The sequence below is a fragment of the Balaenoptera physalus genome (assembly GCF_965194825.1).
Source record: "Balaenoptera physalus genome assembly, chromosome: 13".
In the NCBI taxonomy this organism is placed as follows: domain Eukaryota; kingdom Metazoa; phylum Chordata; class Mammalia; order Artiodactyla; family Balaenopteridae; genus Balaenoptera; species Balaenoptera physalus.
This window is the reverse complement of record NC_138892.1, coordinates 59,447,185-59,472,844: the sequence shown is the minus strand read 5'-3', so window position 1 is coordinate 59,472,844 and position 25,660 is coordinate 59,447,185. Positions and strand designations below refer to the sequence as shown.

The following is a 25,660-nucleotide window of genomic DNA, read 5'->3' as shown; positions in this document are numbered from 1 at the left end:
TTGGTTGTAAAACCAGGCAAAAGAAATCTGACACTTCAGAATCTATCACACGAAATCAAATACAGAAGAAATGAAACCTTTAAAAGTAAACAAGTGTCTGGAGATATAGAGAGTCCAAGTGTTTTGACAAGTACAAAAGGTTTTATGCTGGTGAAGTTGGTTATTTTTTCTAAATTGCTTAGAAAATTGTTCTGAGGGAATAAGTTAGGAGCTACAATTGCCAACAGTTGTAAAAAATACTCTACTAGGCCCTAATATTGTAACGTGGTAACTCGTATCTTTTGAACTAAAGTTTTAGTAGGTGTAGATGCCCATTTTAAAGTGATTTTTTAAAAGACAAGCAGCGGGGTGTGGCCTGACCAATAAAAATATCAGTAAGCAAAATTAGGGAGTGACTGAATACACACTTCAGGTATAATTGACTTAAGTGTCTAAGACTTAAGAACAAAACCCTCATTCACCTAGAAATATGGAGGCTGAATCTGGTGAACTGACATCAAAGTCTTGGGCATATTACTGCTCACTTACCTCTATATATGGCAACTGGTAGAAGTGAGTACCTATATCAGAAATCTTAGAATTATAATATTAAATTTTACAAATTAATCTGCAATCCACTTATATCCTCCCATTATTGCTCCTTCTAGGAACCTGAATATTCTCCTTTGATGGTCTCAGGAATCTTTTCAACATAATTATTTTTCAAGAAAAGAAAATTTTGCTTTGAGCATTAAGACACATACACAGTTCTGCTATATTTATTAAACGGCTCTTGAAGTATTTGATTCTGGGTTGAAGGGAGAAGATATCCACATTGGTAAAAAGGGAGTTGTTATCTTCAGAAGTCTTTTTGTAAATCTAAAATAGAATAGATTTTTATCAAGGATAGTAAAGGAAAACAAAACAAAGCCCATTTATTTCACATCCTGATTTGCTTAATGCTTCCATTAAATTCACATCATGCATAAAGATTTGCTTTCACATTTGCTGAAGCCCACATTATAGGCTGAGCTAGTACAGAACAAGAATACAAAGGACTTAATATGACCAGTTGGAATGGCAGCTTCAATGAGGCTTTCGAAGTTCAGAGTCATCACTGTTCATTCAACAAGCACATATTTGAGTGGCTACTATGAGTAGAGCATTATCTTAGGCACTACTTGTTAACCACCAAACATTTTATTAAAAAATGAAGTGGAAAGGGAGTTTGTATTTTTATAACACTGCCAGTTTTCTATGGTATCCATCAATCTCTTGAATAATATTCACTGTTGATTTTTTTCCTTTTGGCTTACACATATGCTCAGGTGTCTCCTATTCAAAGAACTCTTCCTTTGACACTGCTATCCTCCTAGCACCTCCTCGTTCTTATATCCAACAGGATTTTATCAGTTCCCTACTGCATTTGACACTTGATAATCTCCTTGAAACTTTCCTTTCCCTTGGCTTCTGTGACACTTTTACTTAGATCTTTCAACTTCCAAAAAATCATTACCAAGTTTCAAGGATGGCTCCAGCATTTGCATTTTTTGGAGCTCTCCAATTCTACTGTCCTAATACTAATAGCTCAATTGATCTCTTGGGGTCTAGTCTATCCCCTGCTTCTCCCCAGATATACTGTTGCTAGAGTTATCTTTCTATTAGAGATAAAACTACAAATCACGGCACTCCCTTTCTCAAAAACCTTTAATAGCTTCCCTGTCCCATTTGAATTAAGCTCAAACTCCCAAGACTAGAATTCGAGGCCATCTATACTCTGGCTTCAGTCTGCTTCTTCGGATTTCTCTCCCATCACTTCCTGACGCATCTTTTACCAGATAAGCTGTACTACTTGATGGCCTCTAGAGTGACTTGATGCTTTCCTGCTTCTATGCCTTTGTTCCTGCTGTTCCTTCAAGAATGAACAACCTGTCTCCTTTTTCCACTCCTGTACCTTTATCTCATCAAATCTCTGCTTGCGGAAATCCTACTCATACCTCAAGGTATGATATGTTAGCACTGGGGATTAGAATTCATACAGCAGCTCACTGAAATAGAGTTCAAATACCACCCTTTTCATATAAAATCTTCTCAGGTTCTCTCAATCAGATGAGATCTCTTAGCATTTTGTACTTCTTTGTTTTGTACCAGTTAGTACTCCTTAAGGGCAGGGGAGCCATGATGTGGAATTCATCTTTGTATAATTCATTTTTGTTTCCCTCATAGTACCTGACACATAGAAGGTGTTAAAATGAGTATGTGCTGAATTGAATGAAGGGACCTCAGTTTTCAAAATACTAAGGATAGTGAGATAAACTAGTAACTTTTTTTGAGAGGGCAAAGACTACAGCTCTAAAAATTGTTCACTTGCTGGATGTTTTAAACTACCTGTACTAAGACCTAAATAGCTATAAGGGAAAGGTATAGAATCTTACCACTCTTCTTGAGAAGTTCTCCTTTTCGAGATTTATCCAGGTTTTCAAGAAACTGCTCAAAAACTTTTACAAAAGGAGCTAGACTGGTCTTCTTGTAATCTAAATTGTGAAGACCATGAATTATAATTAGCATTTTGGCAGCAAGAATAACATGAAAGTATAAGTTTCTTGTAAAAATTCTCTAAATAGTGCTGTCCAATAGAAATATAATAAGAAATGTATAATTTAAAACATTCTAGTAGCCATATTAAAAAGGTGAAATTAATTTTAATAATGTATTTTATTTAACCCAGTGTATCTAAAATATCATTTCAACATGTGATAAAGATTGAAATATTTTACATTCTTTCACACTGTCTTTGAAATCTAGTATTTTGTACTTAAAGTACATCTCAATTTAGATACTATATTATCATTGGAAATACTTGATCTAGATTTAAATTATAAAATATATAAAAAAGTAAGCTCATATAACTAATTTTCCCAAACATACTTAAAAGTTTTCCAATAATTGAATCGATTATCAGTTTTTAAGTTTAAATTAATTAAAATTAAAAAAAAATCTGTGGCTAATAGCCACATGTGGCTAACGTATTAGACAGTGCTGCTCTAAAACATCCAAACCACGTGTACACATCTACTCTAGCAGTCAGTCATAGCATCGTCTACTGCTATGTGTTAAGTCCCATAAAACATTCCTTTCTTTAGAAATTGTGGCTTCAATAATAAATAGTTTTACCAACAGAGCAAAACATTAAAAATGTGAAGTCAGGGCCATGCCTTCCGGAAACAATCAGAAGTTGATAGTCATATGCATTAAGTACAGGTATTCTTTGATCTATAAAACAGTCTTAAAAATGTACATAAAATTTTGAATACAGAATCTTAATCATCCATTTAATTAAACAATCTATAATTAATACCCAAAGAAGGCAAAAATCTAATTGCAGTCAAAATGAGATTTGGATTTTGTCTGCATGGAATTAAAAGTCCTCATGATAGTTTACTGGAAAGAGTAAAAAAAAGAAACTAGGGACTTCGCCCTTGGTCCAGTGGTTAAGACTCCACGCTTCCACTGCAGGGGGTGTAGATTCGATCCCTGGTTGGGGAACTAAGATCCCGCATGCCATGTGGCCAAAAAATTAAACAAACAAAAAATCTTAAAACAAAAAACAAAACAAAAAAAAGAAACGATACTTAAAAATTTTTTTAGTAAATGTTATCTGACTTACTTGGGACTGGAAAAGGAATCTTTATGAGAGTATTAAGGATGAATATCTCAATTGTGGCAATTATGAAAGTAGATTATAATTTTGTTCTAAATGTTTAATATATAAATTTTCTTAAGATAAATAAACTTATACCAAAGAAACAATTTAGTTTGGGTTCAACCACATTGTACTTTGAACCTTTAATTCAAGATTGTAAGCTCCTTGGATGTAGGCCTCTATATTTGTTTCACCATTGTGGAATATATAATAAGCTCTCCATATAATTATTAAACAAATATTTACAAATTAAACAAATATTTACAACTGCCTATTATACAATATATTGAGTACTATGCTAAATTATAAAAAAGTATAAAGTATAAGCCATACTACTTGGTCTCAAGAAGTTTTTATTTTTAAAAATGTATTTATTTATTTATTTGGGCCATGCTGTGTGGCTTGCAGGATCTTAGTTCCCTGACCAGGGATGGAACCCGGGGCCCAGTGGAAGTTCGACGTCCTAACCACTGGACTGCCAGGGAATTCCCTCAAGAAGTTTTGGAATTAACTGGAAAAACAACTCCTATATGTAGTGATAGAAAACAATATATAATTAAAGGCCAAACAGGCATATGGATAATTATGAGTCCAAAGAATTGACCAGGGCTTCCCTGGTGGCGCAGTGGTTGAGAATCCACCTGCCAATGCAGGGTACACGGGTTCAAGCCCTGGTCCAGGAACATCCCACATGTTGCAGAGCAACAAAGCCTGTGCGCCACAACTACTGAGCCTGCGCTCTAGAGCCTGCGAGCCACAACTACTGAACCCGCGTGCCACAACTACTGAAGCCCATGTGCCTAGAGCCTGTGCTCCGCAACAAAAGAAGCCACCACAATGAGAAGCCTGTGCACCTCTACAAAGAGTAGCCCCTGCTCGCCACAGCTAGAGAAACACCGTACGCAGCAACAAAGACCCAACACAGCCAAAAATAAATAAATAATTAATTTAAAAAAAAGAAAAAGAAAAAAAGAATTGACCGATCAAAGTTGACTGAGGTGGCTATGAACTGGGTCTTAGAAAAAAGATTTAATTAGAGAGGAGAGTGGAGAACAGTCCAGGTTTGAGAAGTAGAAGGGAAGGAGCAAATGGTACTAATCTGAAAATGGACAAAAACTTAGAATCACAGAAACTAAAGAAATAATAAGGAACTTACATATCACCTATTCCAGCCTCCCACCACCTCTAAAGCATCCCTGATTTACTGATGGCTATTAGCCTTTATGAATACTTGAAATGATAGGCAGTGCAGTTTATGTTTGAACACTTGTATTTATTATAAAGCTTCTCCTTATAGGGAGCCAAAACTTGCTAGCTTAAAACCTCTGAACAAAGGAAAAAGATGTCCACAAAGAGATAATATTAAATTTAAAAATTTGTGTTACAGTAATATATGCACTTCGTTAAAAAAAGTAAAATAGTCCTAACAGGTTTATAGTGGAAAAAAATAGCAGCCCCCTGCCCTAATTCCGACCTCTCCATCTTCTTGAATGGCAACTACTTTTTTCTTTCCTAGCATTCACTTCTAAAAATGAATACTTCCATTGTTACTTAGAAATCTAAGGCCATTCTTCCTAGCTCTACGGCTTTTTTGTTGGGGAGGGATAGTAGGAAGGGGTCTGAAAGCTCCTAAGATCTTCTCTTAATTCTCAGTGTTAAACTTCAAAATGATGTGCCTTGGTGTAGGCACATCATTCTTATTATGCTGAGCCCTTTCAACAAAGGGCTCATTTCTGGATGTTGTCCTATATAATTTTGACAATTTTTTCCTGTTTTATTTATTCTTTTTCTGTCAGATATTAGACCTCCTGAACCAGTCTTTAATTTTAGACCTCCTGAACCAGTCTTTAATATTATCTTTTTCCTCCTTAAAAAAACAACTAACTTGTCTTTTTTGTATTACTTTCTGGGAAATCTCAACTTTTCTTTTCCAGCCCTTCCATTGAATTTTTTATTCAAATGGTGATTTTTTTGATTTTTAAGACCTCTTTCTTGTTCTCTGAGTGTTTCTTTTTCATAGCATTCTGGTCTTGTTTCATGGATACACTATCTTCTCTTATTCTCTGAGGATATCGGGTTTTTTTTTAATATAAATTTATTTTTATTTTTGGCTGTGTTGGGTCTTCGTTGCTGTGCACGGGCCATAGGTGTGCAGGGCCCTAGGTGCGCAGGCTTCAATAGATGTGGCACACGGGCTCAGCAGCCGTGGCCCGCAGGCTCTAGAGCACAGGCTCAGTAGTTGTGGCGCATGGGCTTAGTTGCTCCGTGGCATGTGGGGTCTTCCCGGACCAGGGCTCGACCCTGCGTCCCCTGCACTGGCAGGCGGATTCTTAACCACCATGCCACCAGGGAAGCCCGGATATCGGTTTTTAAAAAAAAGGTTTCCTTTGTTCCTTGCATTGTCTGTTTTCCCTGAGTTCATTTTTCCAGTTTATTATTGTCCAGTTTATTTATGTTGGAGACTTTTTTCCAATATTTTAAACAGAATGCTTGTAATCATTCTACAAATAATGATGGTGGAATGTACTTGTTCACGTATTATGTTAGAGCTAGAATATATAAGTGATATTCGAACTTGGATTCTGAAAGAAGGGTAGCAACATTTGACTAAAAAGGTCAGAGATGAGAGATCTGCACTGCCCATTACAGTAGTCACTAGCCACATGAGGCTATTTAAATTAAAGTTAAATGAAATTAAAAATCCAGTTTCTCACATTTCAAGTGCTCAAAAGCCACATATGGCTAGTGATTACCATTTGGGCCATGCATAACATTTCCATCATCACAGAAAGTGCTATTGGACTCTACTGCTATAGTGTCTCTTGGGTACTAGTATAAGAAGATTTGACTTTCACTAACAGGAAGTTTTATATTCCCAGCTCCTTCAAATTCTTGAATATACAATTCAATCACAGTTTAGACATGTATTTAACAGAACACTCATTAGATATAAAAACAAAGTAGAGAACAAAATATTGCATATATAGTAGTTGTTAAATAAATAGTTGTTGAATATAAGACTGTGAGATTCACTACTGGGCATATACCCAGAGAAAACCATAATTCAAAAAGACACATGCACCCCAATGTTCATTGCAGCACTATTTACAATAGCCAGATCATGGAAGCAACCTAAATGCCCATCGACAGATGAATGGATAAAGAAGACGTGGTACATATATACAATGGAATATTACTCAGCCATAAAAAGGAATGAAATTGGGTCATTTGTAGAGACGTGGATGGATCTAGAGACTGTCATAAAGAGTGAAGTAAGTCAGAAAGAGAAAAATATCGTATATTAATGCATATATGTGGAACCTAGAAAAATGGTACAGATGAACTGGTGTGCAGGGCAGAAATAGAGACACAGATGTAGAGAACAAACGTATGCACACCAAGGGGGGGAAGTGGTGGAGGGTGGTGGTGGTGGTGGTGGGATGAACTGGGAGATTGGGATTGACATGTATACACTAAATATGTATAAAATGGATAACTAATAAGAACCCGCTGTATAAAAAAAAAAGACTGTGAGATTCAAACAACTATCAAAACCAACTGACAATTTAATCTTACAGTATAGATCCTGGCATTCAGATGTTACTTGTGAATATCTGTTGACTCAAATTGGATTCAACAGCACCATTTGGGCAACTGATGAAGGACAGAAACATTGCTATAATATTATTTGTTACTGAGCTGGTTTCAGGATAAACATTGATCTATTCTGGTCTGAATCCAAGGTGAGTTAATTACTGGAGTCACAGAAAGATGTCTATATAAAAAGATTATGTTAAAGTGAGACTTCAATATATTAACCTACCTCTGGTTCTATGTTTGATATCAGATTCAGCTCCGTTCTCTTTTTCTTCTTCTTTAGTGGAAATAACATCCAATTCATGGCAAATGGAACTACAGATAGTAGAATAAGATAATTTTAAAGTTGGTTCTTGGTCAACATTACCCAGTGTATGAAAGCACATGAATCTCACAAGATTTTCTGTGAAAAAATTATGTGGCCAACTAAATTTGGGATATTCTAAAAACCATAATCTCTTCTTGGAGTTTTCCATGCACATTAGCATATTAAAGACCAGGAAATTTTGCAGTAAAGAACTTTTAATCTGCTTAAGTCAGCATTTCCCAAACTTATTTGAACTCTTTTTTTGCATAATAGCAGCTGAAAAACTTGTGTTCTATGGAACTCACTAGGAAATGTTGCTCTGCTAGGGCATCATCATACAGCCTCAGAGAAGCTGCCTCTCTTGAAGGGATCTAATCCAACACACGTCACATTTAGAACAACAATCACAAACAAAAAAGGAGTGATCAGTGATCTGGAACATACCTTATGGTTGGAACAGTAAATGGATCAAACTGATCCACTTTCTGTAAATCAATAGGCACAGAAATGCGACCTGTGAGAACCAAAAGTTATAAACTGAAGACTGTGGAATACAAATCATTGTAAGCTGTCTCCTACGAGTTATTTTTGGCTAAAATTTTAATCTAAGGCTTAGAAAGAGGGTTAGACTCGTCTGTTAAGAACAATATTTAAGCACATTAGGTGTGTCTTTTATTTCTCTTAACTAAACACCAAAAAATAGATGTGAAAGACTGTTGAGCTATTACCTAGTTGCTGTTATTTCTACTTTTATTTCTATCTTCCTCTTCCCTATATCCTCCTCTATTTAAGTACAGAACAGTCTCAAATTTAGAGTCCTCAAAATGGAACAGAATAGATGGAAATAGTTCATTTCATTATCTTGAGTTATTTGCTGAAACTGAAAAGACACCTATGTGTTGGCAGGTCTGAAAAGGGGCTGTATAAATGTATACACTACAGAGTCACTGTAGATTATTAAAGGAAACAAGGCAATTTGGGAGTATTTAAAAAAAAAATTTATTTATGGGACTTCCCTGGTGGCGCAGTGGTTAAGAATCCGCCTGTCAGTGCAGGGGACACGGGTTCAAGCCCTGGTCCATGTGGGAAGATCCCACATGACGTGGAGCAACTAAGCCCATGCGCCACAAGTACTGAGCCTGTGCTCTAGAGCCCACGAGCCACAACTACTGAAGCCCCCGCACCTAGAGCCCATGCTCTGCAACAAGGGAAGCCACCGCAATGAGAAGCCTGCGCACCGAACAGTAGCCTCTGCTCGCTGCAACTAGAGAAAGCTGCGTGCAGCAACGAAGACCCAATGCAACCAAAAATAAATAAAATAAAATAAATAAATTTAGTGCTCACTTCGGCAGCACATATACTAAAAATGGAACGATACGGAGAAGATTAGCATGGCCCCTGCGCAAAGATGATATGCAAATTCGTGAAGCGTTCCACATTTTTAGACGCAGACGTAGAGAATGGACTTGAGGACACGGGGAGGGGGAAGGGGAAGCTAGGATGAAGTGAGAGAGTGGCAAGGACATACGTACACTACCAAATGTAAAATAGATAGCTAGTGGGAAGCAGCCACATAGCACAGGGAGATCAGCTCGTGCTTTGTGACCACCTAGAGGGGTGGGATAGGGAGGATGGGAGGGAGACGCAAGAGGGAAGAGATATGGGGATATATGTATATGTATAGCTGACTCACTTTGTTATAAAGCAGAAACTAACACACCATTGTAAAGCAATTATACTCCAATAAAGATGTTAAAAAAAATAATAATTAATTTAAAAAATTATTTATTTATTTGGCTGCACCAGGTCTTAGTTGTGGCACGTGGGATCTTCGATCTTCATTGTGGCATGCGGGATCTTTAGTTGCAGTATGTGGACTCTTAGTTGTGGCATGTGGGATCTAGTTCCCTGACCAGGGATCAAACCCAGGCCCCCTACATTGGGAGCGTGGAGTCTTAACCGCTGGACCACCAGGGAAGTCCCAATTTGGGAGTATTGAATATATGACAGACACTTTTCTAAGCACTTTACATTTTAGATCTTCACCATAACCCACTGAGGTAGGTACTATTATTATCTCCATTTTACAAATGCTAAAACCAAGAGTAATTTGCTTAACATCCCACAGCAAGTGGCAGAGTTGGATTGTTGACACTAAAGAGGACTAGATACTTCTTTAACTGTGTCCCCTGTTTGGATGGGGCAAAGTTTATGCCAATATAGCCACTGCCATATTTATTTTAAAGTCAGTTTCAGTCCATCAAATCTTATCTAAGAGAAATGTGCAAGAGACAAGATAAATCTATTGAAAAAGAACTGAGGGAGGCAGCATAGTGGAAAAAGCATGGAACTTTCAGTGTTAAGAACTGAACTCTATTACTAGCTCTGACACAATTTGTCTGTTGCTGGCTGCACTGCGAGGCTTGCAGGATCTTATTTCCCTGACCAGGGATCGAACCCGGGCCCCATGAGTGAAAGCGCCAAGTCCTAACCACTGGACCACCAGGGTATTCCCCACAATTTGTTTTAAGGCTGTGGACAAGTCACTTTAATCTCTTGCGCCACTGTTTTCTCATCTGTACAATGAGAGCTGTTGTTCTGTGATTTCTAAGTTCCTCTCCAACTCTACTTCTAACAATGAACCTCAGAAACCCAACTAAAAATTATTTACATAGTGGAAACTCATCAGGCAGCTACTAATCAACAATTGAAAAGTAAGTGAACTTGGGCATTAGCTGACAGAACAACTCTTCAACCTTTACTATTTCAGACATTCACACCCAGTGATATGCTTTCTAAAACAAAAAATAACTTTGATTTTTCTTTTATTTTCCTTACTTTCTTTACATAGTACCTGTTTTAGGATGAACACTAAAAGGGCTCTTCAGTAAATGATTGATTCCTTTGCTAACATTGATATCCAGTCGTGGAAAACAGTACTGGAGCATGATCTCCCACTCAAGCCAGGGTCCACATTTGTCATTTTTGCTGTTATTCTAAAAGTAGATGCAAGTCCAGCATGAGGATCAGTAGGAATTTTTGAGGATTTCTTTAAAGTGGTTAAAAAGTGATCGTCAACCATCTTTAACTTAGTAAGCAAAACAATCAGAATTTAATTAAAAATTGCATTATTGTATTTGTAATACAGATTTCAATGGAATATACCTGACATCTGCTGGCTGCTTTCTTCAAATGCTCCCAGCGCTGAAGTGAATTGTGATGCTTTTGGAAGCTTTGTTTAAGTTCATCATGCATTGGTGATGGGTCATTAAGGAACACACTCATTTAGGGCACATCAACGAACAACTTATTTTCAGTATATATTACCACAAGGATATCTAAAGTTCACATAGAAAGTAATTATTGTTTTCTAAAATGCAAATATTAAACACATATCCTTAGAGAAATTCCCCTGTTAAACTATATTAGATATAACAAAGAATGACAAAATAACTGTAAAGTGTAAGGTAAAACTGGTCCCTGGTCTGTACATATTTTGAGGATGATCCCACATCCTTTAAGTAGTCATTAATTTTAGGAGGATCAACTTCCAAAATGAGGAAATTTATTTACAAAACGGCCTCACTTCTTATTGTATTCCAGACTAGAGATTAAAAAACGCAGAAACACAGGAGATGTTTTGTGTAAAAACATTAGACTTATAAGCATATGAGAATATGTAGGCAGAACACATTTATAATATCATAGATCAATACAAGTAGCTCACACAGAAATGGTCTTGGGAAAGGATATTTTCAGGAACAAGGGCTAAAATCTTATCCCAGCTTTCTTTATTCTCAAGAATATCTTGATCAACCAAGGCATAGTCTTCAAAGTATTTTTTTATTATGTTTATAGATTTTCTGTAGGAATAACAATAACAAAGTCCCAACACTATTAGCAACACATATGCCGCATGGCTTTTGTCCACTAGGAAGGCTTGTACTTATTTTCACTGAATTTCTAAAACTTAACTAGGTAAAATTGGAATTACACCTCTTCACAGGGTTATAAGAGTTAAATGAGACACTCTAAGGGGAAAGAACCTAGCATAGTACTTGGTTTAGACTAGATATTCAAGAAATGTTTACTTTTTAAACTCCACAATTCAGAAGGTAATAGCATCATAAGTATGTAACAAGGGTGGAAAGCAACCAAGTCAGGACAGCGTAATACTACATCAGTAGTAGGATGTGGGATACAGTCTACAGTTTCTACTCTGAATTGCTTCCTTTAACATCTCAACACTTATATAGTGCTTAGCAGTTTGAAAATAGACTTCACATCTACTGTTTATTTATTTACCCTCGCCCCCTGCAGCGGAAGCGCAGTCTTAACCACTGGACCGCCAGGGAAGTCCCTCTACTGTTTCATTTTATCTTTGCCACAACTCTGTGAGACAGATGGAGCAGACATTGTTCTCCCTATACTGATAAGAAACAGAGGCTCTAATATTTATCAAGGTTGTATTAAACTGGCAGAATAGGGATTCTTACTCCTAATGCAAATCCTCTTTCCATTATCCTGGAGAAGTAGTGAATTCAGTGGAATCAGGCAGACCAGGGCATGAATCCTGAATTTAATAATTACTTGTGTGAAGCCAAGCAAATTATACGATCTCTCCAAATCTCACTTCTCTCATCTGTAAATGGAGATACCATCATGTATCTAATGAGGTTGTTGTGAAGACCAATAAGAATATTTGTGAAGCACCTATCATGAATACTGGAGCGTATAAAATGGACACTCAATTAACTCTAGCTATGATTATTGTAAAATGCTACCCCAGCAGAGAAAATTGATCAGGTAATTCTAAAGCACATGCAGGTAAATCAGACACAACTTAAACTTCATGGAGTCTTTTCCAACAGACCTGACAAAAGGATGAATTTTTTCACTTAGGTGAACTTTCTTTTTAACATCTTGACCACCCTGAAAAACAAACCATCAAAAAAACACTTCGTGTATATTATGTAACATAAATGAAATAATTAAAACTTTCTTTAACGTGTTCTAAAGATATTGATTAAATTCTGTCAAAGTATAGAACCTTGGATGCCATTTTATATAGTCTCAATACCTGTAACTTTCTGGGTTAACTTTACTTGACATACTTGAACCAGAAAAGTAAACTAATCTTCCTTATGCCACAAAGGAGGATGCTTAACAGCAAAATATGAAGCATCTTAAAAAATGGAGCTACTATGATTTTAATTGATCTACTGGTAAAATCATCTACTCTGAAATACGAATTCTTAAAAGATAGTTTAATTTTGTTACTAAACATACCAGGCTTGGTAATATCTAGCAAACAAAGAAATGTAAATATCATTAAGAAGACCTTACCTTTACAACACTCAAATATTCAACTATCCCAGAACGTACTGCAGAGGACAGTTTTCTAACTGATTCATCACAGACCCAGCAATGAACACCTCTCCTTCCAGAATATACCCAGAGACGATGTTTAAATCCAAAGTCCTCTGAAGAGGGGAGAAATGATGGGTTTTAAAACAAATCTATGAATTCCTGGTTCTTGCTTACTTCTTTAGCTTCATTTTTTTAACCTGTTATCCACATGTACTCATCTTAACTATATTACAGTTGACCCTTGAACAAAGTGGGGATTGGGGTGCCAACCCTCCCCAGTTGAAAATCCATGTATAACTTATAGTGGGCCCTCCATAGAAAGAGTTCCTCTGCATCAGTTCCTCTGTGTTTGCGACTCCACATCTGCAGATTTAACCAACTACAGATCATATAGTACTGTAGTATTTACTATTGAAAAAAAATCTGTATAAGTGGACATGCGCTGTTCAAACCCATGTTGTTCAAGGGTCAACTGTACGTTATTTGTATTGGGTTGGCCAAAAAGTTCGTTCGGGTCTTTCGTAACCTCTTACAGAAAACCCGAACGAACTTTTTGGCCAACCCAATAGTTTCCCATGCCCCCCATGCTCTTGCCTTCAGTTCTTTACCTATCTTGGTCTCTCTGCTAAGAATGTCTTCATGCCTCATTACTTCCATTTCTCTCCCTGACCAATTGCCATTTATCTCTAAAGACCCAGTCTAGGGATATTAAGAGAGTTAATAAATTTAAAGTGTTTGGAACAGTGCCTGGTACATCATAAGCCCCCTATATAAGAGTTAGCTATTATTATTATCATTATCATCCTCATCATCACCTCTTCTAGGAAGCCTTTTCTCATCTAATCTCTTCCCATTCCTGTATGCACTCCTGCTGTTCTATATCCCCATAGCATCCTGTGCATATTAATGCGTATGTAATCCTGAATTTTCTTGTTTCCTCCTTAGACTGCATAACCTACCTGAGGTAAGAATCGTTATCTTTCATAGTTCCCTCATCTAGCACAGTACCTAGCTTGCAAGAGTTGCTCAATAGATGATTGAATTGGGAAAAAATTAAATGATTTGATCAATAGCTTTATCAAAGTTTTAACTACAACTTTATTCTAATCTTTTATTTTCCCTACCATATGTTTCAAAGAAACATGTTAGGAATTTATGAGATTTGATTATAAAATGGTATAGATAGGTTAATATTCAGAGGAAAACAGATTCTCGCATTTGACCCCACTCAGATACTGTTAATACTTGCCCTTCAATGCTCGGTCGATGATGTGTATGGCCATCGTCATGAGGGTCCAGCACTTAGAACATATGTCTGCAGAACTGGAGCAGAATCATCATTACTCATTGTCAGTGATACCACCCACCTACCAGCAAAACATGTGGAACTCACCTACAACATCTCCTCACATCGTCGTAGTCTGTCATGTCAATGTCAAACACCAGTTCTTTTTCTTGAGCCTGGAAAGCTCCCAGCTTCACTGTATTGTGTTGATTGGGCTACAAGTACAAAATAACAATCAGTTTCTATAAGAGCTGCCATACATGCTTATTTTCTACCTACACAGAAAAAGTGGCCAAAGAGAAGTGAAGAAACCATATAATGCCAAGTCTATGTCAGTTGAAGCTCACTGATTTGATCCTATACATCCAGAATTGATGACAGTGTAACTTTCATCTACTTAAAACAAGATGTGATAAATACATGTTACCATATTTTTTTTCTACTTCTATTGAGATATAATTGATATATGACATTGTATAATAAACATTTGTTGATCAACAGAAATCATAACAAAGAGTTTTAGGTTTCTGATAAGGAAAAGTACATACAAATAATTAATGCCCTACTGCAAGGTATTTTAAGGACCTTTAATTGTTACTGGACATGTAAGTAACAGAAATGTATTTAAAATTTTTCAATAATTCAAAAAGATCTCTCAATTAGTCTGGTTCAAGCTGTAAGTAATCTCCTTTGAGGCAATGGACTACCTGGTAAAGAAGGTGGACTGAATACAAATACTTATTTGGCTTCCACTAAACCTGTGCAAAAATAAAAGTTTTTTTTTTTTTTTAAAGACAGGCACAAGTCTTTTATTTATTCATTTACTTTTTAATTCTTATTGAAGTATAGTTGATTTAAAATGTTGTGTTAGTTTCTGCTGTACAGCAAAGTGAATCAGTTTTACATATACATATATCCACTTTTTAAAAAAAAATTTATTTATTTATTTTTGGCTGTGTTGGGTCTTCATTGCTGCGTGAGGGCTTTCTCTAGCTGTGGCGAGTGGGGGCTACTCTTCGTTGCAGTCCGCAGGCTTCTCATTGTGGTGGCTTCTCTCGTTGTGGAGCATGGGCTCTAGGCACGTAGGCTTCAGTAGTTGTGGCACACGGGCTTAGTAGTTGTGGCTCACAGGCTCTAGAGCACAGGCTCAGTAGTTGTGGCGCATGGGCTTAGTTGCTCCGTGGCATGTGGGATCTTCCCGGACCAGGGATTGAACCCGTGTCCCCTGCATTGTCAGGCGAATTTTCAACCACTGCACCACCATGAAAGCCCCTATCCACTCTTTTTTACCTATTTTTTTTTTTTGGCATGCAGGATCTTAGTTCCCTGACCAGGGATGGAACTTGAGCCCCCTGCAGTGGAAGTGCAGAGTCTTAACCACTGGGCCGCCAGGGAAGTCCCTATCCACTCTTTAGATTCTTTTCCTATATAGGTCATTACAGAGTATTGAGTAGAGTTCCCTGTGCTATACAGTAGGTCCTTATTAGTTATCTATTTTATATATAGTAGTGCGTATATGTCAATCCCGATCTCCCAATTTATCCCTCCCCCCTCCTTTCCCCCCTGGTAACCGTAAGTTTGTTTTCTACATCTATGACTCTTATTTATTTTTTCTTTTCTGGCTGCGCCCCACGGCATGTGGAATCTTAGTTCCCCAACCAGGGATCAAACCCACACCCACTGCATTGGAAGCATGCAGTCTTAACCACTGGACCGCCAGTGAAGTCCCTGTGATTGTATTTCTGTTTTGTAAATAAGTTTATTGGCGTAAGTCTTTTAAAAAAGAACCAGAGAGGGGCCTGGTGCTGACCCGAGCAGCCCCTTTCCCTGCCTGACCTGCATGACCAGGCCCCTCCCCAGGAGGCACAGCTGGCTGAGGGACGGGCACTGGGTACCTCAGGGTGAGCAAAGGCCACGGGGCTAGGGGCACAGCCTGTACTCCCACCCTGAAGTTCCCCAACTGCACCTTTGTTGAATTGTGGTAGCTAGGAGGATATTGGGGTGAAGGATGATGTCTTGGCAGCTGAAGCTGGGGCAAGAACCCTGGGCTCGGGTAAGGAGAGCAGGGGGAAGAAAATATTCTGGTCTTAAGGCCAGCTCTGTCCTCCGTAGGCTCTGGCTTCCTGCCCTGGCTTTCCTCTGATGTTATAAATTTTCTGGTTCCCCTGGATCTGGGGACAGTGTTGCCTTCCATGTCTAGAGAAACTGTTGTAACCAACCTTTTCTAACACAATAAAGAGGTGTCCTGGAAAAAAAAAAAAAAAAGAACCAGCGAGGAGACAATACTACCACAATTTTTATAAGGAGAACCAAAAAACTGAATCTTCAGCTCTCAGTAAAGAAGGATAAGAAGGAACCCAATTTACACCTCAGAATCCCCAAAAGTCTCAGGAATAGGTGACAACAGGTATCTCTGGAGCTGAGATTAAAAAACAAGAGGATTGATTTAAAATCTACTTATGAAGCAGTTAGTTCCCCATTGTGCTACACTTACTCTGTGGAGCTAGGTGACTGTGCTTCTATTTCCCTGGCAACGATACCTGAATTATTATCTGCAGAGCATAAAACAGAGGGTCTCTGGACTGAGGAGGGGACAACAGGCACAGCTGAAGAAGGATGTGTTGTACAGATATTCAGAGGATTAATCAGACCTTTACATGGGGAATGCTGAGACCCAGCCATCTCCTCTGTACCCTTCCACTAACACCCCAGGCAGGAGATGGGAAGATTCCTTTCTGAAGACTCTGTCCAAGTGTGTCAGGCACTGTTATTAGGCTCTAGGAATAGATCAGTGATCAACTGGCGTTTTCATACTAGCAAAGATCTAGAGAAATTGACATCAGAGATTTGCGCCAATAAAACAGCCCAGTCAGATCACTCTGTAGTAAAGAAATCTCAGCCATGTACACAGAGTTTCCAGTCAGCTTTTTAGTACTCTATTCTTAAATATAAGCAACAAGCAAGAAACTACCAGACATATGAGGAAAACCTCTGATATGAAAGAATGGAAAAAAACAGAAAAAATGCAACTTTAGAGAGAAGAGCCTGTGGAACAGAAGAAAATTAAAAAATCATTGATATCCTCAGTGAAAGAAGATGTATCAATGAAAAAAGTACAGGATGCACTAAAAAAAGTTCTTGGAAATGAAAATATAATAGTAGAAATGAAAAACTTTTAAGGAAATTCCCCAGAAAGTAGAGAAAAAGGAGACTAAAAAATAGGAAGAAATAAATAGAATTAGAAGACCAGTCTAAGACATAAAATCTGCCTTTAGGATTTCTAGAGACCAGAGAAAATAGGTAGGAAAAACTATATTAAAAATAAAAAAGGTCAGACCAGAGGGCAGACAGCAGAAGCAAGAACTACAATCCTGCAGCCTGTGGAATAAAAACCACATTCACAGAAGGACAAGATGAAAAGGCAGAGGGCTATGTATCAGATGAAGGAACAACATAAAACCCCAGAAAAACAATTAAATGAAGTGGAGATAGGCAACCTTCCAGAAAAAGAATTCAGAATAATGATAGTGAAGATGATCCAGGACCTCGAAATAAGAATGGAGGCAAAGATCGAGACGATGCAAGAAATGTTTAACAAAGACCTAGAAGAATTAAAGAACAAACAAACAGAGATGAACAATACAATAACTGAAATGAAAACTACACTAGAAGGAATCAATAGCAGAATAACTGAGGCCGAAGAATGGATAAGTGACTTGGAAGACAGAATGGTGGAATTCACTGCCGCAGAACAGAATAAAGAAAAAAGAATGAAAAGAAATGAAGACAGCCTAAGAGACCTCTGGGACAACATTAAACGCAACAACATTCGCATTATAGGGGTCCCAGAAGGAGAAAAGAGAGAGGAAGGACCCGAGAAAATATTTGAAGAGATTATAGTCGAAAACTTCCCTAACATGGGAAAGGAAATAGCCACCCAAGTCCAGGAAGCACAGAGATAAACCCAAGGAGAAACACGCCGAGACACATAGTAATCAAATCGGCAAAAATTAAAGACAAAGAAAAATTACTGAAAGCAGCAAGGGAAAAACGACAAATAACATACAAGGGAACTCCCATAAGGTTAACAGCTGATTTCTCAGCAGAAACTCTACAAGCCAGAGGGAGTGGCATGACATATTTAAAGTAATGAAAGGGAAAAACCTACAACCAAGATTACTCTACCCGGCAAGGATCTCATCCAGATTCGATGGAAAAATAAAAAGCTTTCCAGACAAGCAAAAGCTAAGAGAATTCAGCACCACCAAACCAGCTCTACAACAAATGCTAAAGGAGCTTCTCTATGTGGGAAACACAAGAGAAGAAAAGGACTTACAAAAACAAACCCAAAACAATTAAGAAAATGGTAATAGGAACATACATATCGATAATTACCTTAAACTTGAATGGATTAAATGCTCCAACCAAAGGACACAGGCTTGCTGAATGGATACAAAAACAAGACCCATATGTATGCTGTCTACAGGAGACCCACTTCAGACCTAGGGACACATACAGACTGAAAGTGAGGGGATGGAAAAAGATATTCCATGCAAATGGAAATCAAAAGAAAGCTGGAGTAGCAATACTCATATCAGATAAAATAGACTTTAAAATAAAGAACGTTACAAGAGATAAGGAAGGACACTACATAATGATCAAGGGATCAATCCAAGAAGAAGATATAACAATTATAAATATATATGCACCCAACATAGGAGTACCTCAGTACATAAGGCAACTGCTAACAGCTATAAAAGAGAAAATCGACAGTAACACAATAATAGTGGGGGACTTTAACACATCACTTGCACCAATGGACAGATATCCAAACAGAAAATTAATAAGGAAACACAAGCTTTAAATGACACAATAGACCAGATAGATTTAATTGGTATTTATAGGACAGTCCATCCAAAAACAGCAGATTACACTTTTTTCTCAAGTGCGTACAGAACATTCTCCAGGATAGATCACATCTTGGGTCACAAATCAAGCCTCAGTAAATTTAAGAAAATTGAAATCATATCAAGCATCTTTTCTGACCACAACGCTATGAGACTAGATATCAATTACAGGGAAAAAAACGTAAAAAACACAAACACATGGAGTGTAAACAATACGTTACTAAATAACCAAGAGATCACTGAAGAAATCAAAGAGGAGATCAAAAAATACCTAGAGACAAATGACAATGAAAACACGACGATCCAAAACCTATGGGATGCAGCAAAAGCAGTTCTAAGAGGGAAGTTTATAGCAATACAATCCTACCTCAAGAAACAACAAACATCTCAAATAAACAATCTAGGCCAACCAGAAACATCCCAACAGTCAATAATAACACAGTAATAATTTTAAAAGTTCATAACGCTTGAGAGTGTGCAAAGTACTTTTATTAGCTCCTCTGATCTTTATAACATTCCTTTTAGATAAGTATGGCAAGTGTTACTGTCTTTAATTTACAAGTGATGATAATCAGATTAAATGACTTGTCTAAAGACGTGAATAATACTCTGTGCTTATTGTAAGTGAACACAATTTTGTACTTTAATGAACAGTGTAGAGTGAAATATGGTTATTTGGTTCACTTCACATTCTGCCGTAGAGGCAGCAATTTCCAAAATGTTGATTTTCAATCTTATCTTTACTGTCTTATCATTCACACACACACAAAAAAGTGCCATTTGGTTCCTCGGAAGTTAATAGGACACTCACATAAATCCTTTGGAAAGAGGATGGTGTAAAGCCAACTACACTGGTGCGCACCATCAATGCACCTCACTCAAAATTATCATCAATTATTCACGAATTCTAAGCCAGCTAAGCATTTATGCTAAGATATAGAGTCTTTAAAAATTTTCCACTTATTAACAAGCAGTGTCAAATATGACAGCAGGTGTTTACTGAAGCTACTGAAGAGATGAGTTTGAAGTGAGTCACCTAAAGTTTCCTGTTATAGATACCATGTGATCTTCTTCCCAGTTTTTGTAAAGAAAAAAAAAGTGCTTTCTGTCATCACTCTTTCTGCCTCAAACAACTGACCCCCAAACACTCAATGGTAATAGTAACAGTAATAGTATTTTACAACTCGAAATGGTATATACAGAATAAAGCATTTCTATTAAAGGCTATATTTCAGAATATGCTTTGCTACTATTGCTTTAAAAATGTTGGTTTCAAAAAAAAAAAAAAAAGTTGATTTCTTTGTCATAATCCAACAAGAAGCCTGTTTTGGGGATTTTGAACAAGGGCAGTTTTACAGCAAGGTTCTAATAACCATTTAGGCAAATGTTTGCTTCGAATATGCCACATTCATTGATTTACAGGGATATCTATTAACAGACCTTATATACTACTGATATATTATAAATATTGTATGTATCCAATACTAATAAAGCAATATTTTTGAAGTTTCAAAAAAAAAAAAAAGAAACAACAAACATCTCAAACATCTCAAATAAACAATCTAACCTTACACCTAAAGGAACTAGAGAAAGAAGAACAAACAAAACCCAAAGTTAGTAGAAGGAAAGAAATCATAAAGATCAGAGCAGAAATAAATGAAATAGAAACAAAGAAAACAACAGCAAAGATCAGTAAAACTAAAAAATAAATTAAAAAAAAATAAGAAGGGTCAGAATGGCCATTATCAAAAAATCTAGAAACAATAAATGCTGGAAAGGGTGTGGTGAAAAGGGAAACCTCCTGCACTGTTGGTGGGCATGTAAACTGATACAACCACTATGGAAAACAGTATGGAGCTTCCTTAAAAAACTAAAAATAGAAGTACCATATGACCCTGCAATCCCACTACTGGGCATATACCCTGAGAAAACCATAATTCAAAAAGAGACATGTACTACAATGTTCACTGCAGCACTATTTAGAATAGCCAGGACATGGAACCAACCTAAATGTCCATCGACAGATGAATGGATAAAGAAGATGTGCACATATACAAAATGGAATATTACTCAGCCATAAGAAGAAACGAAATTGAGTTATTTGTAGTCAGGTGGATGGACCTAGAGTCTGTCATACAGAGTGAAGTAAGTCAGAAAGAGAAAAACAAATACCATATGCTAAAGCATATATATGGAATCTAAAAAAAAAAAAATATTGGTAGTGATGAACCTAGTTGCAGGGCAGGAATAAAGATGTAGACATAGAGAATGGACTTGAGGACACGGGATGGGAGGGGGAAGCTGGGGCAAAGTGAGAGTAGCACTGACATATACACTACTGAATGTAAAATAGTTAGCTAGTGGGAAGCAGCAGCATAGCTCAGAGAGATCAGCTTGGTGCTTTGCGATGACCTAGAGGGGTGGGATAGGGAGGATGGGAGGGAGGCTCAAGAGGGAGGGGATATGGGGACATATGTATGCATATGGCTGATTCACTTTGTTGTAAAACAGAAACTAACACAATATTGTGAAGCAATTATACTCCAATAAAGATCTATTAAAGAAAAAAAAAAAAAAGGAAAATTTCCCAGGATTGAAGGATACGAGCTCATGATCATATGGGTCCATCAGGTATCTAGCACAATAGTTGAAAAAAGATGTACACCAACGTACACCATTAGGGACAGAGGGGATAGATGGAAAATCCTGAGTGGGGCTTCCCTGGTGGTGCAGTGGTTAAGAATCCGCCTGCCAATGCAGGGGACACGTGTTCGAGCCCTGGTGCGGGAAGATCCCACATGCCGTGGAGCAACTAAGCCTGTGCGCCACAACTACGGAGCCTGTGCTCCAGAGCTCGCGAGCCACAACTACCGAGCCCACGTGCCACAACTACTGAAGCCTGCGTGCCTAGAGCCCGTGCTCCGCAACAAGAGAAGCCACCTCAACGAGAAGCCCACACACCACAATCAAGAGTAGACCCCACTCGCCGCAACTAGAGAAAGCCTGCGCACAGCAACGAAGACCCAACGCAGCTAAAAATAAATAAAATAGATACAACATTAAAGAAATAAAAATTGTTTTTTTTTTTTTAAAAAAGAAAATCCTAAGAGCTTCCAGGTCCAACACAATGGAACAGGAATCAGAATGGCATTAGTCTTCTTAACAGCAACATTGGAAGCTCGAAGATAATGTAGCAATGTCTTCAAAATTCTGAGGGAAAATGATTTACAAACTCAATCATTAGTTAAGCATAAAGACAGAATGAAGACATTTTCCAGATACAGAAGGTATGAAATATTTTGTCTTCCATGCACCTTTTCTTAGGAAGCTCCTGGAGGATGTGCTCCACCAAAACAAGGGAGTAAACCAAAAAGAGAACATACGATCTAGGCAACAAGGATCACAGGAGAGAGGTGAAAGGAAACCAGGGTGATTACAAGATCATATTTACCCGTCAGGCTTAGAGAGGAATCAATCCAGATTGGAGTTAAGAAGGCTGCAGGAGAAATTTCTTCAGGATGAAACTGACAAAATACTTGATGGATCTGAATACATTGGGAGATTTATATAATTGGCAGTTTGGGGTTGAATTAGTGATCTAATCCTAATTTTTAACAAACATGCTAAGAGCATGTGGCAATAGGAAGGTTCTCTGTGTGGTGAGGGTAGGGGGTGAGATTAAAAAAACCCTAAACCCTCATCTGCCAGAGTGGAAGGTCAGTAGATAATGCTTAAAATGGAAAAATAGAAGAAATATAATCATGTTATTTAGAGACAAGGAGGCAAATACCTTAACAATCAGCAAAAAGAAAATGCTCGCCTCTGGGGAGCAAAAAATAGGGGGAAAAGTAGGAGACCTTAAAAAAAAAAAGCCTAATTAATAGTAGTTGATTCTGTAAACTACGTGTATCTATAACTGATAAAAATCACAAACAAAACACACAAAAAAGGTGTATAGGTGCCTCTTTCTTGGTCCAATTAAAAAAATGACACTTCCCCCCCCCTTCTGTGCTAGGGAGAAGGAGTAGAGTGACAACTTGACCCTTCTATAGAGACTTCAGTTTTAATCTCCACCTCTGAAGAGGAGTAAACTGTTCCAAAGCATTTTCCCTGCCTGCCTTATCTTACCTCTTCTTCTCCCCTTCCCCTGGGATTCAGAGTCAGAAAACCTGGATTCAGGTCCCATCTCCCTCATTTAGAAATTGTGTGACCTAGGGCAAATTATCGAAGTTCTCCTTTGTAAAAAGAATAATGAGGACTGATATGAAAAACAAGTTATACAACATATAAAAAAGCTCCATACAAAAGCTATTCTTTCATGTGTATATTTTCCCCACCATGTGTGTATTTTTAAGGAGAGGAAGAAGGGCAATTTTGGTATGTTCATTCATTCAACAGATACTTACTGTGTACTCTCTGCCTAGCAGTATTCTAGGCACTTAGAATGTATCAGTGAGGTGAGCGGGTAGGAGGAATGGCAGGCTGCAGAGGCCTCACTGAGTAAGGACTTGAAGGAGGTGAGGGAATGAACCAAGAAGATATTTGGGGAAATGGGTTCTAGGCAGTGCAAACTGCTTGAGCACGGGCCAGTGTGGCAGGTGAGGAGTGACTGAGCGGGAGAGAGGGGTTCTTACTCGGAGTGAAATGGAGAGCCACTGGAGAATGGTTTTGAGCAGAGGAATCATGACAATCTTACTTGTTTTAAAAGGATCCTTCTGGCTGCTGTGTTGAGAATAGAGTCTAGAGTCTACAGGAGCAAAGTGTTAGAAAGTTTTTACAGTAATTTAGATTAGAGATGGTGATGATGATGGTAGCAGCACTAGTAGCAGTGGTTGGATTTTAGATATTATTATGGTAGAGCTAAAGAGATTTCCCAGTGAAACAGATACAGGTGTGAGAGAAATAGAGAAATCAAGAATGATTCTCTCCAATGCCCTCTGTGCTCAACCACGCTGACTTCCTAGTCTTTTAGCCAGATACTCTTTTTTTTGTCCTAGTGAGAATACAACCAATTCACTTCCAAACAATTTCCAGTCAGTAATGTAAAGCATCAAAGGACAATTTGTGGCTCTTCAACTAAAATAAGCTCTAAAAATTTATATCAAAATGCTAGGGCTTCCCTGGTGGCGCATTGGTTGAGAATCTGCCTGCCAATGCAGGGGACACGTGTTCGAGCCCTGGTCTGGGAAGATCCCACATGTCGCGGAGCAACTAGGCCCGTGAGCCAAAACTACTGAGCCTGCGCGTCTGGAGCCTGTGCTCTGCAACAAGAGAGGCTACAATAGTGAGAGGCCCGTGCACCGCGATGAAGAGTGGCCCCCGCTTGCCGCAACTAGAGAAAGCCCTTGCACAGAAACGAAGACCCAACACAGCCAAAAATAAAATAAAATAAATAAATAAAAAATGATAATTAAAAAATAAAAATAAAAATAAATGCTAGGGGCACCAATCCATTCTTGGTTTAAAAAACAACAAACTACATAAAAAATCGATTTCTTACTCTGTGGGAATATACCGCGCCTATATCAATCTTGTACGGATTCATTTTCTGCATCTCCTTTTCCAGATCACTCTGGTTGTTGAAGGATTGGTAACGAATGTAAATATCATCTTTCAATGTGAAGGAAAATTCACGGTGTTGAAAGTAATTCTTTACCACTGAAAAATAAATGTACACTTTAAAAGTTAATTTGGTACTTTACCCAGCTCAGAGCATTAAAACATTAACCAATGAGAAGATATTTTTAATGAGTCCTCTGTGCTCAGCACTGTGTTACATGTTAAAAAAAAAAAAAAAAAGAAGACAAGAATTAGTTCCTAATTTGAAGAGGTTTACCATCCCGCATCTAACAGGGAAAAGTAAAAATGAGGAAAAAGATGCAGAAATATTTTCAATATGTAATACCACCTCTCCTTCTTCGGTGGGCACTAGTAAATTCCTGGGAAGAGTTAAGTACCTCTCCTCTTTTAGGAGATAACCCCTCTGTCCCTGAGCAGATCACGCCTCTGCAGCTTCATGCTATGACCCGGTAACCCCCCTTGGCTGCAAATAAACACCGAATCGAAAGTGAGTCCGACCACTCGAGTCTGACCAAGAAGTGATAGGAGCAGCGGCTCTGCCTTACAACGCATAGCGTAGGCTGGTCATTCCAACCTCTCTCGGCCCATTTACACCTCAGAGGTGAGGGCTCAAGATAACGCACAACGGTGCCCGGCACAATGCCTGGCGCACAGGCACTTCATATTGTCTTTCCAAGGTACCCTCCTGAAACCTCCTCACGTTCCCCTCCCAACCCACTACCCACCCCGCTCCCCGCCTCCATCACCTCCGCCATAGTTGAGCCAGCGATAGTACTGGGCATAGGGAAAGAGCCTCCGGTAATAAAGCTTAAGCAGCTCGGGCAGCTCTGCGGGGTCAAATGCCTCCATGGAGCGCGGAACTCAACCCAGGGAGGACTGCCGCGAGAAATGGCGGGAAGCACACAGCCGGAGCCCTCGCCACTGCGCAGGCG

At 38.2% G+C, this 25,660-nt stretch overlaps 1 protein-coding gene across 2 annotated transcripts; it reads right to left on the bottom strand.

The window, feature by feature from the left end:
- Positions 1-742: 742 nt before the first annotated feature.
- Positions 743-25,641, bottom strand: PRIM1 (DNA primase subunit 1). Of its 2 annotated transcripts, XM_082421709.1 has the most exons (13): positions 25,475-25,641; positions 24,649-24,806; positions 14,350-14,456; positions 14,206-14,279; positions 12,933-13,069; positions 12,460-12,518; positions 11,340-11,449; positions 10,752-10,843; positions 10,441-10,582; positions 8,031-8,100; positions 7,506-7,594; positions 2,415-2,513; positions 743-858 (listed from the first exon to the last, which is right to left on the bottom strand). In XM_082421709.1, the coding sequence occupies exons 1-13, from the start codon at positions 25,575-25,577 to the stop codon at positions 839-841; spliced, it is 1,260 nt and encodes a 419-aa protein (XP_082277835.1). In that variant the 5' UTR covers positions 25,578-25,641; the 3' UTR covers positions 743-838. The 2 variants fall into 2 exon arrangements, with proteins under 2 accessions (XP_082277835.1, XP_082277834.1); XM_082421708.1 differs by lacking the exon at positions 743-858 and having other exon boundaries at positions 2,365-2,513.
- Positions 25,642-25,660: the final 19 nt, after the last annotated feature.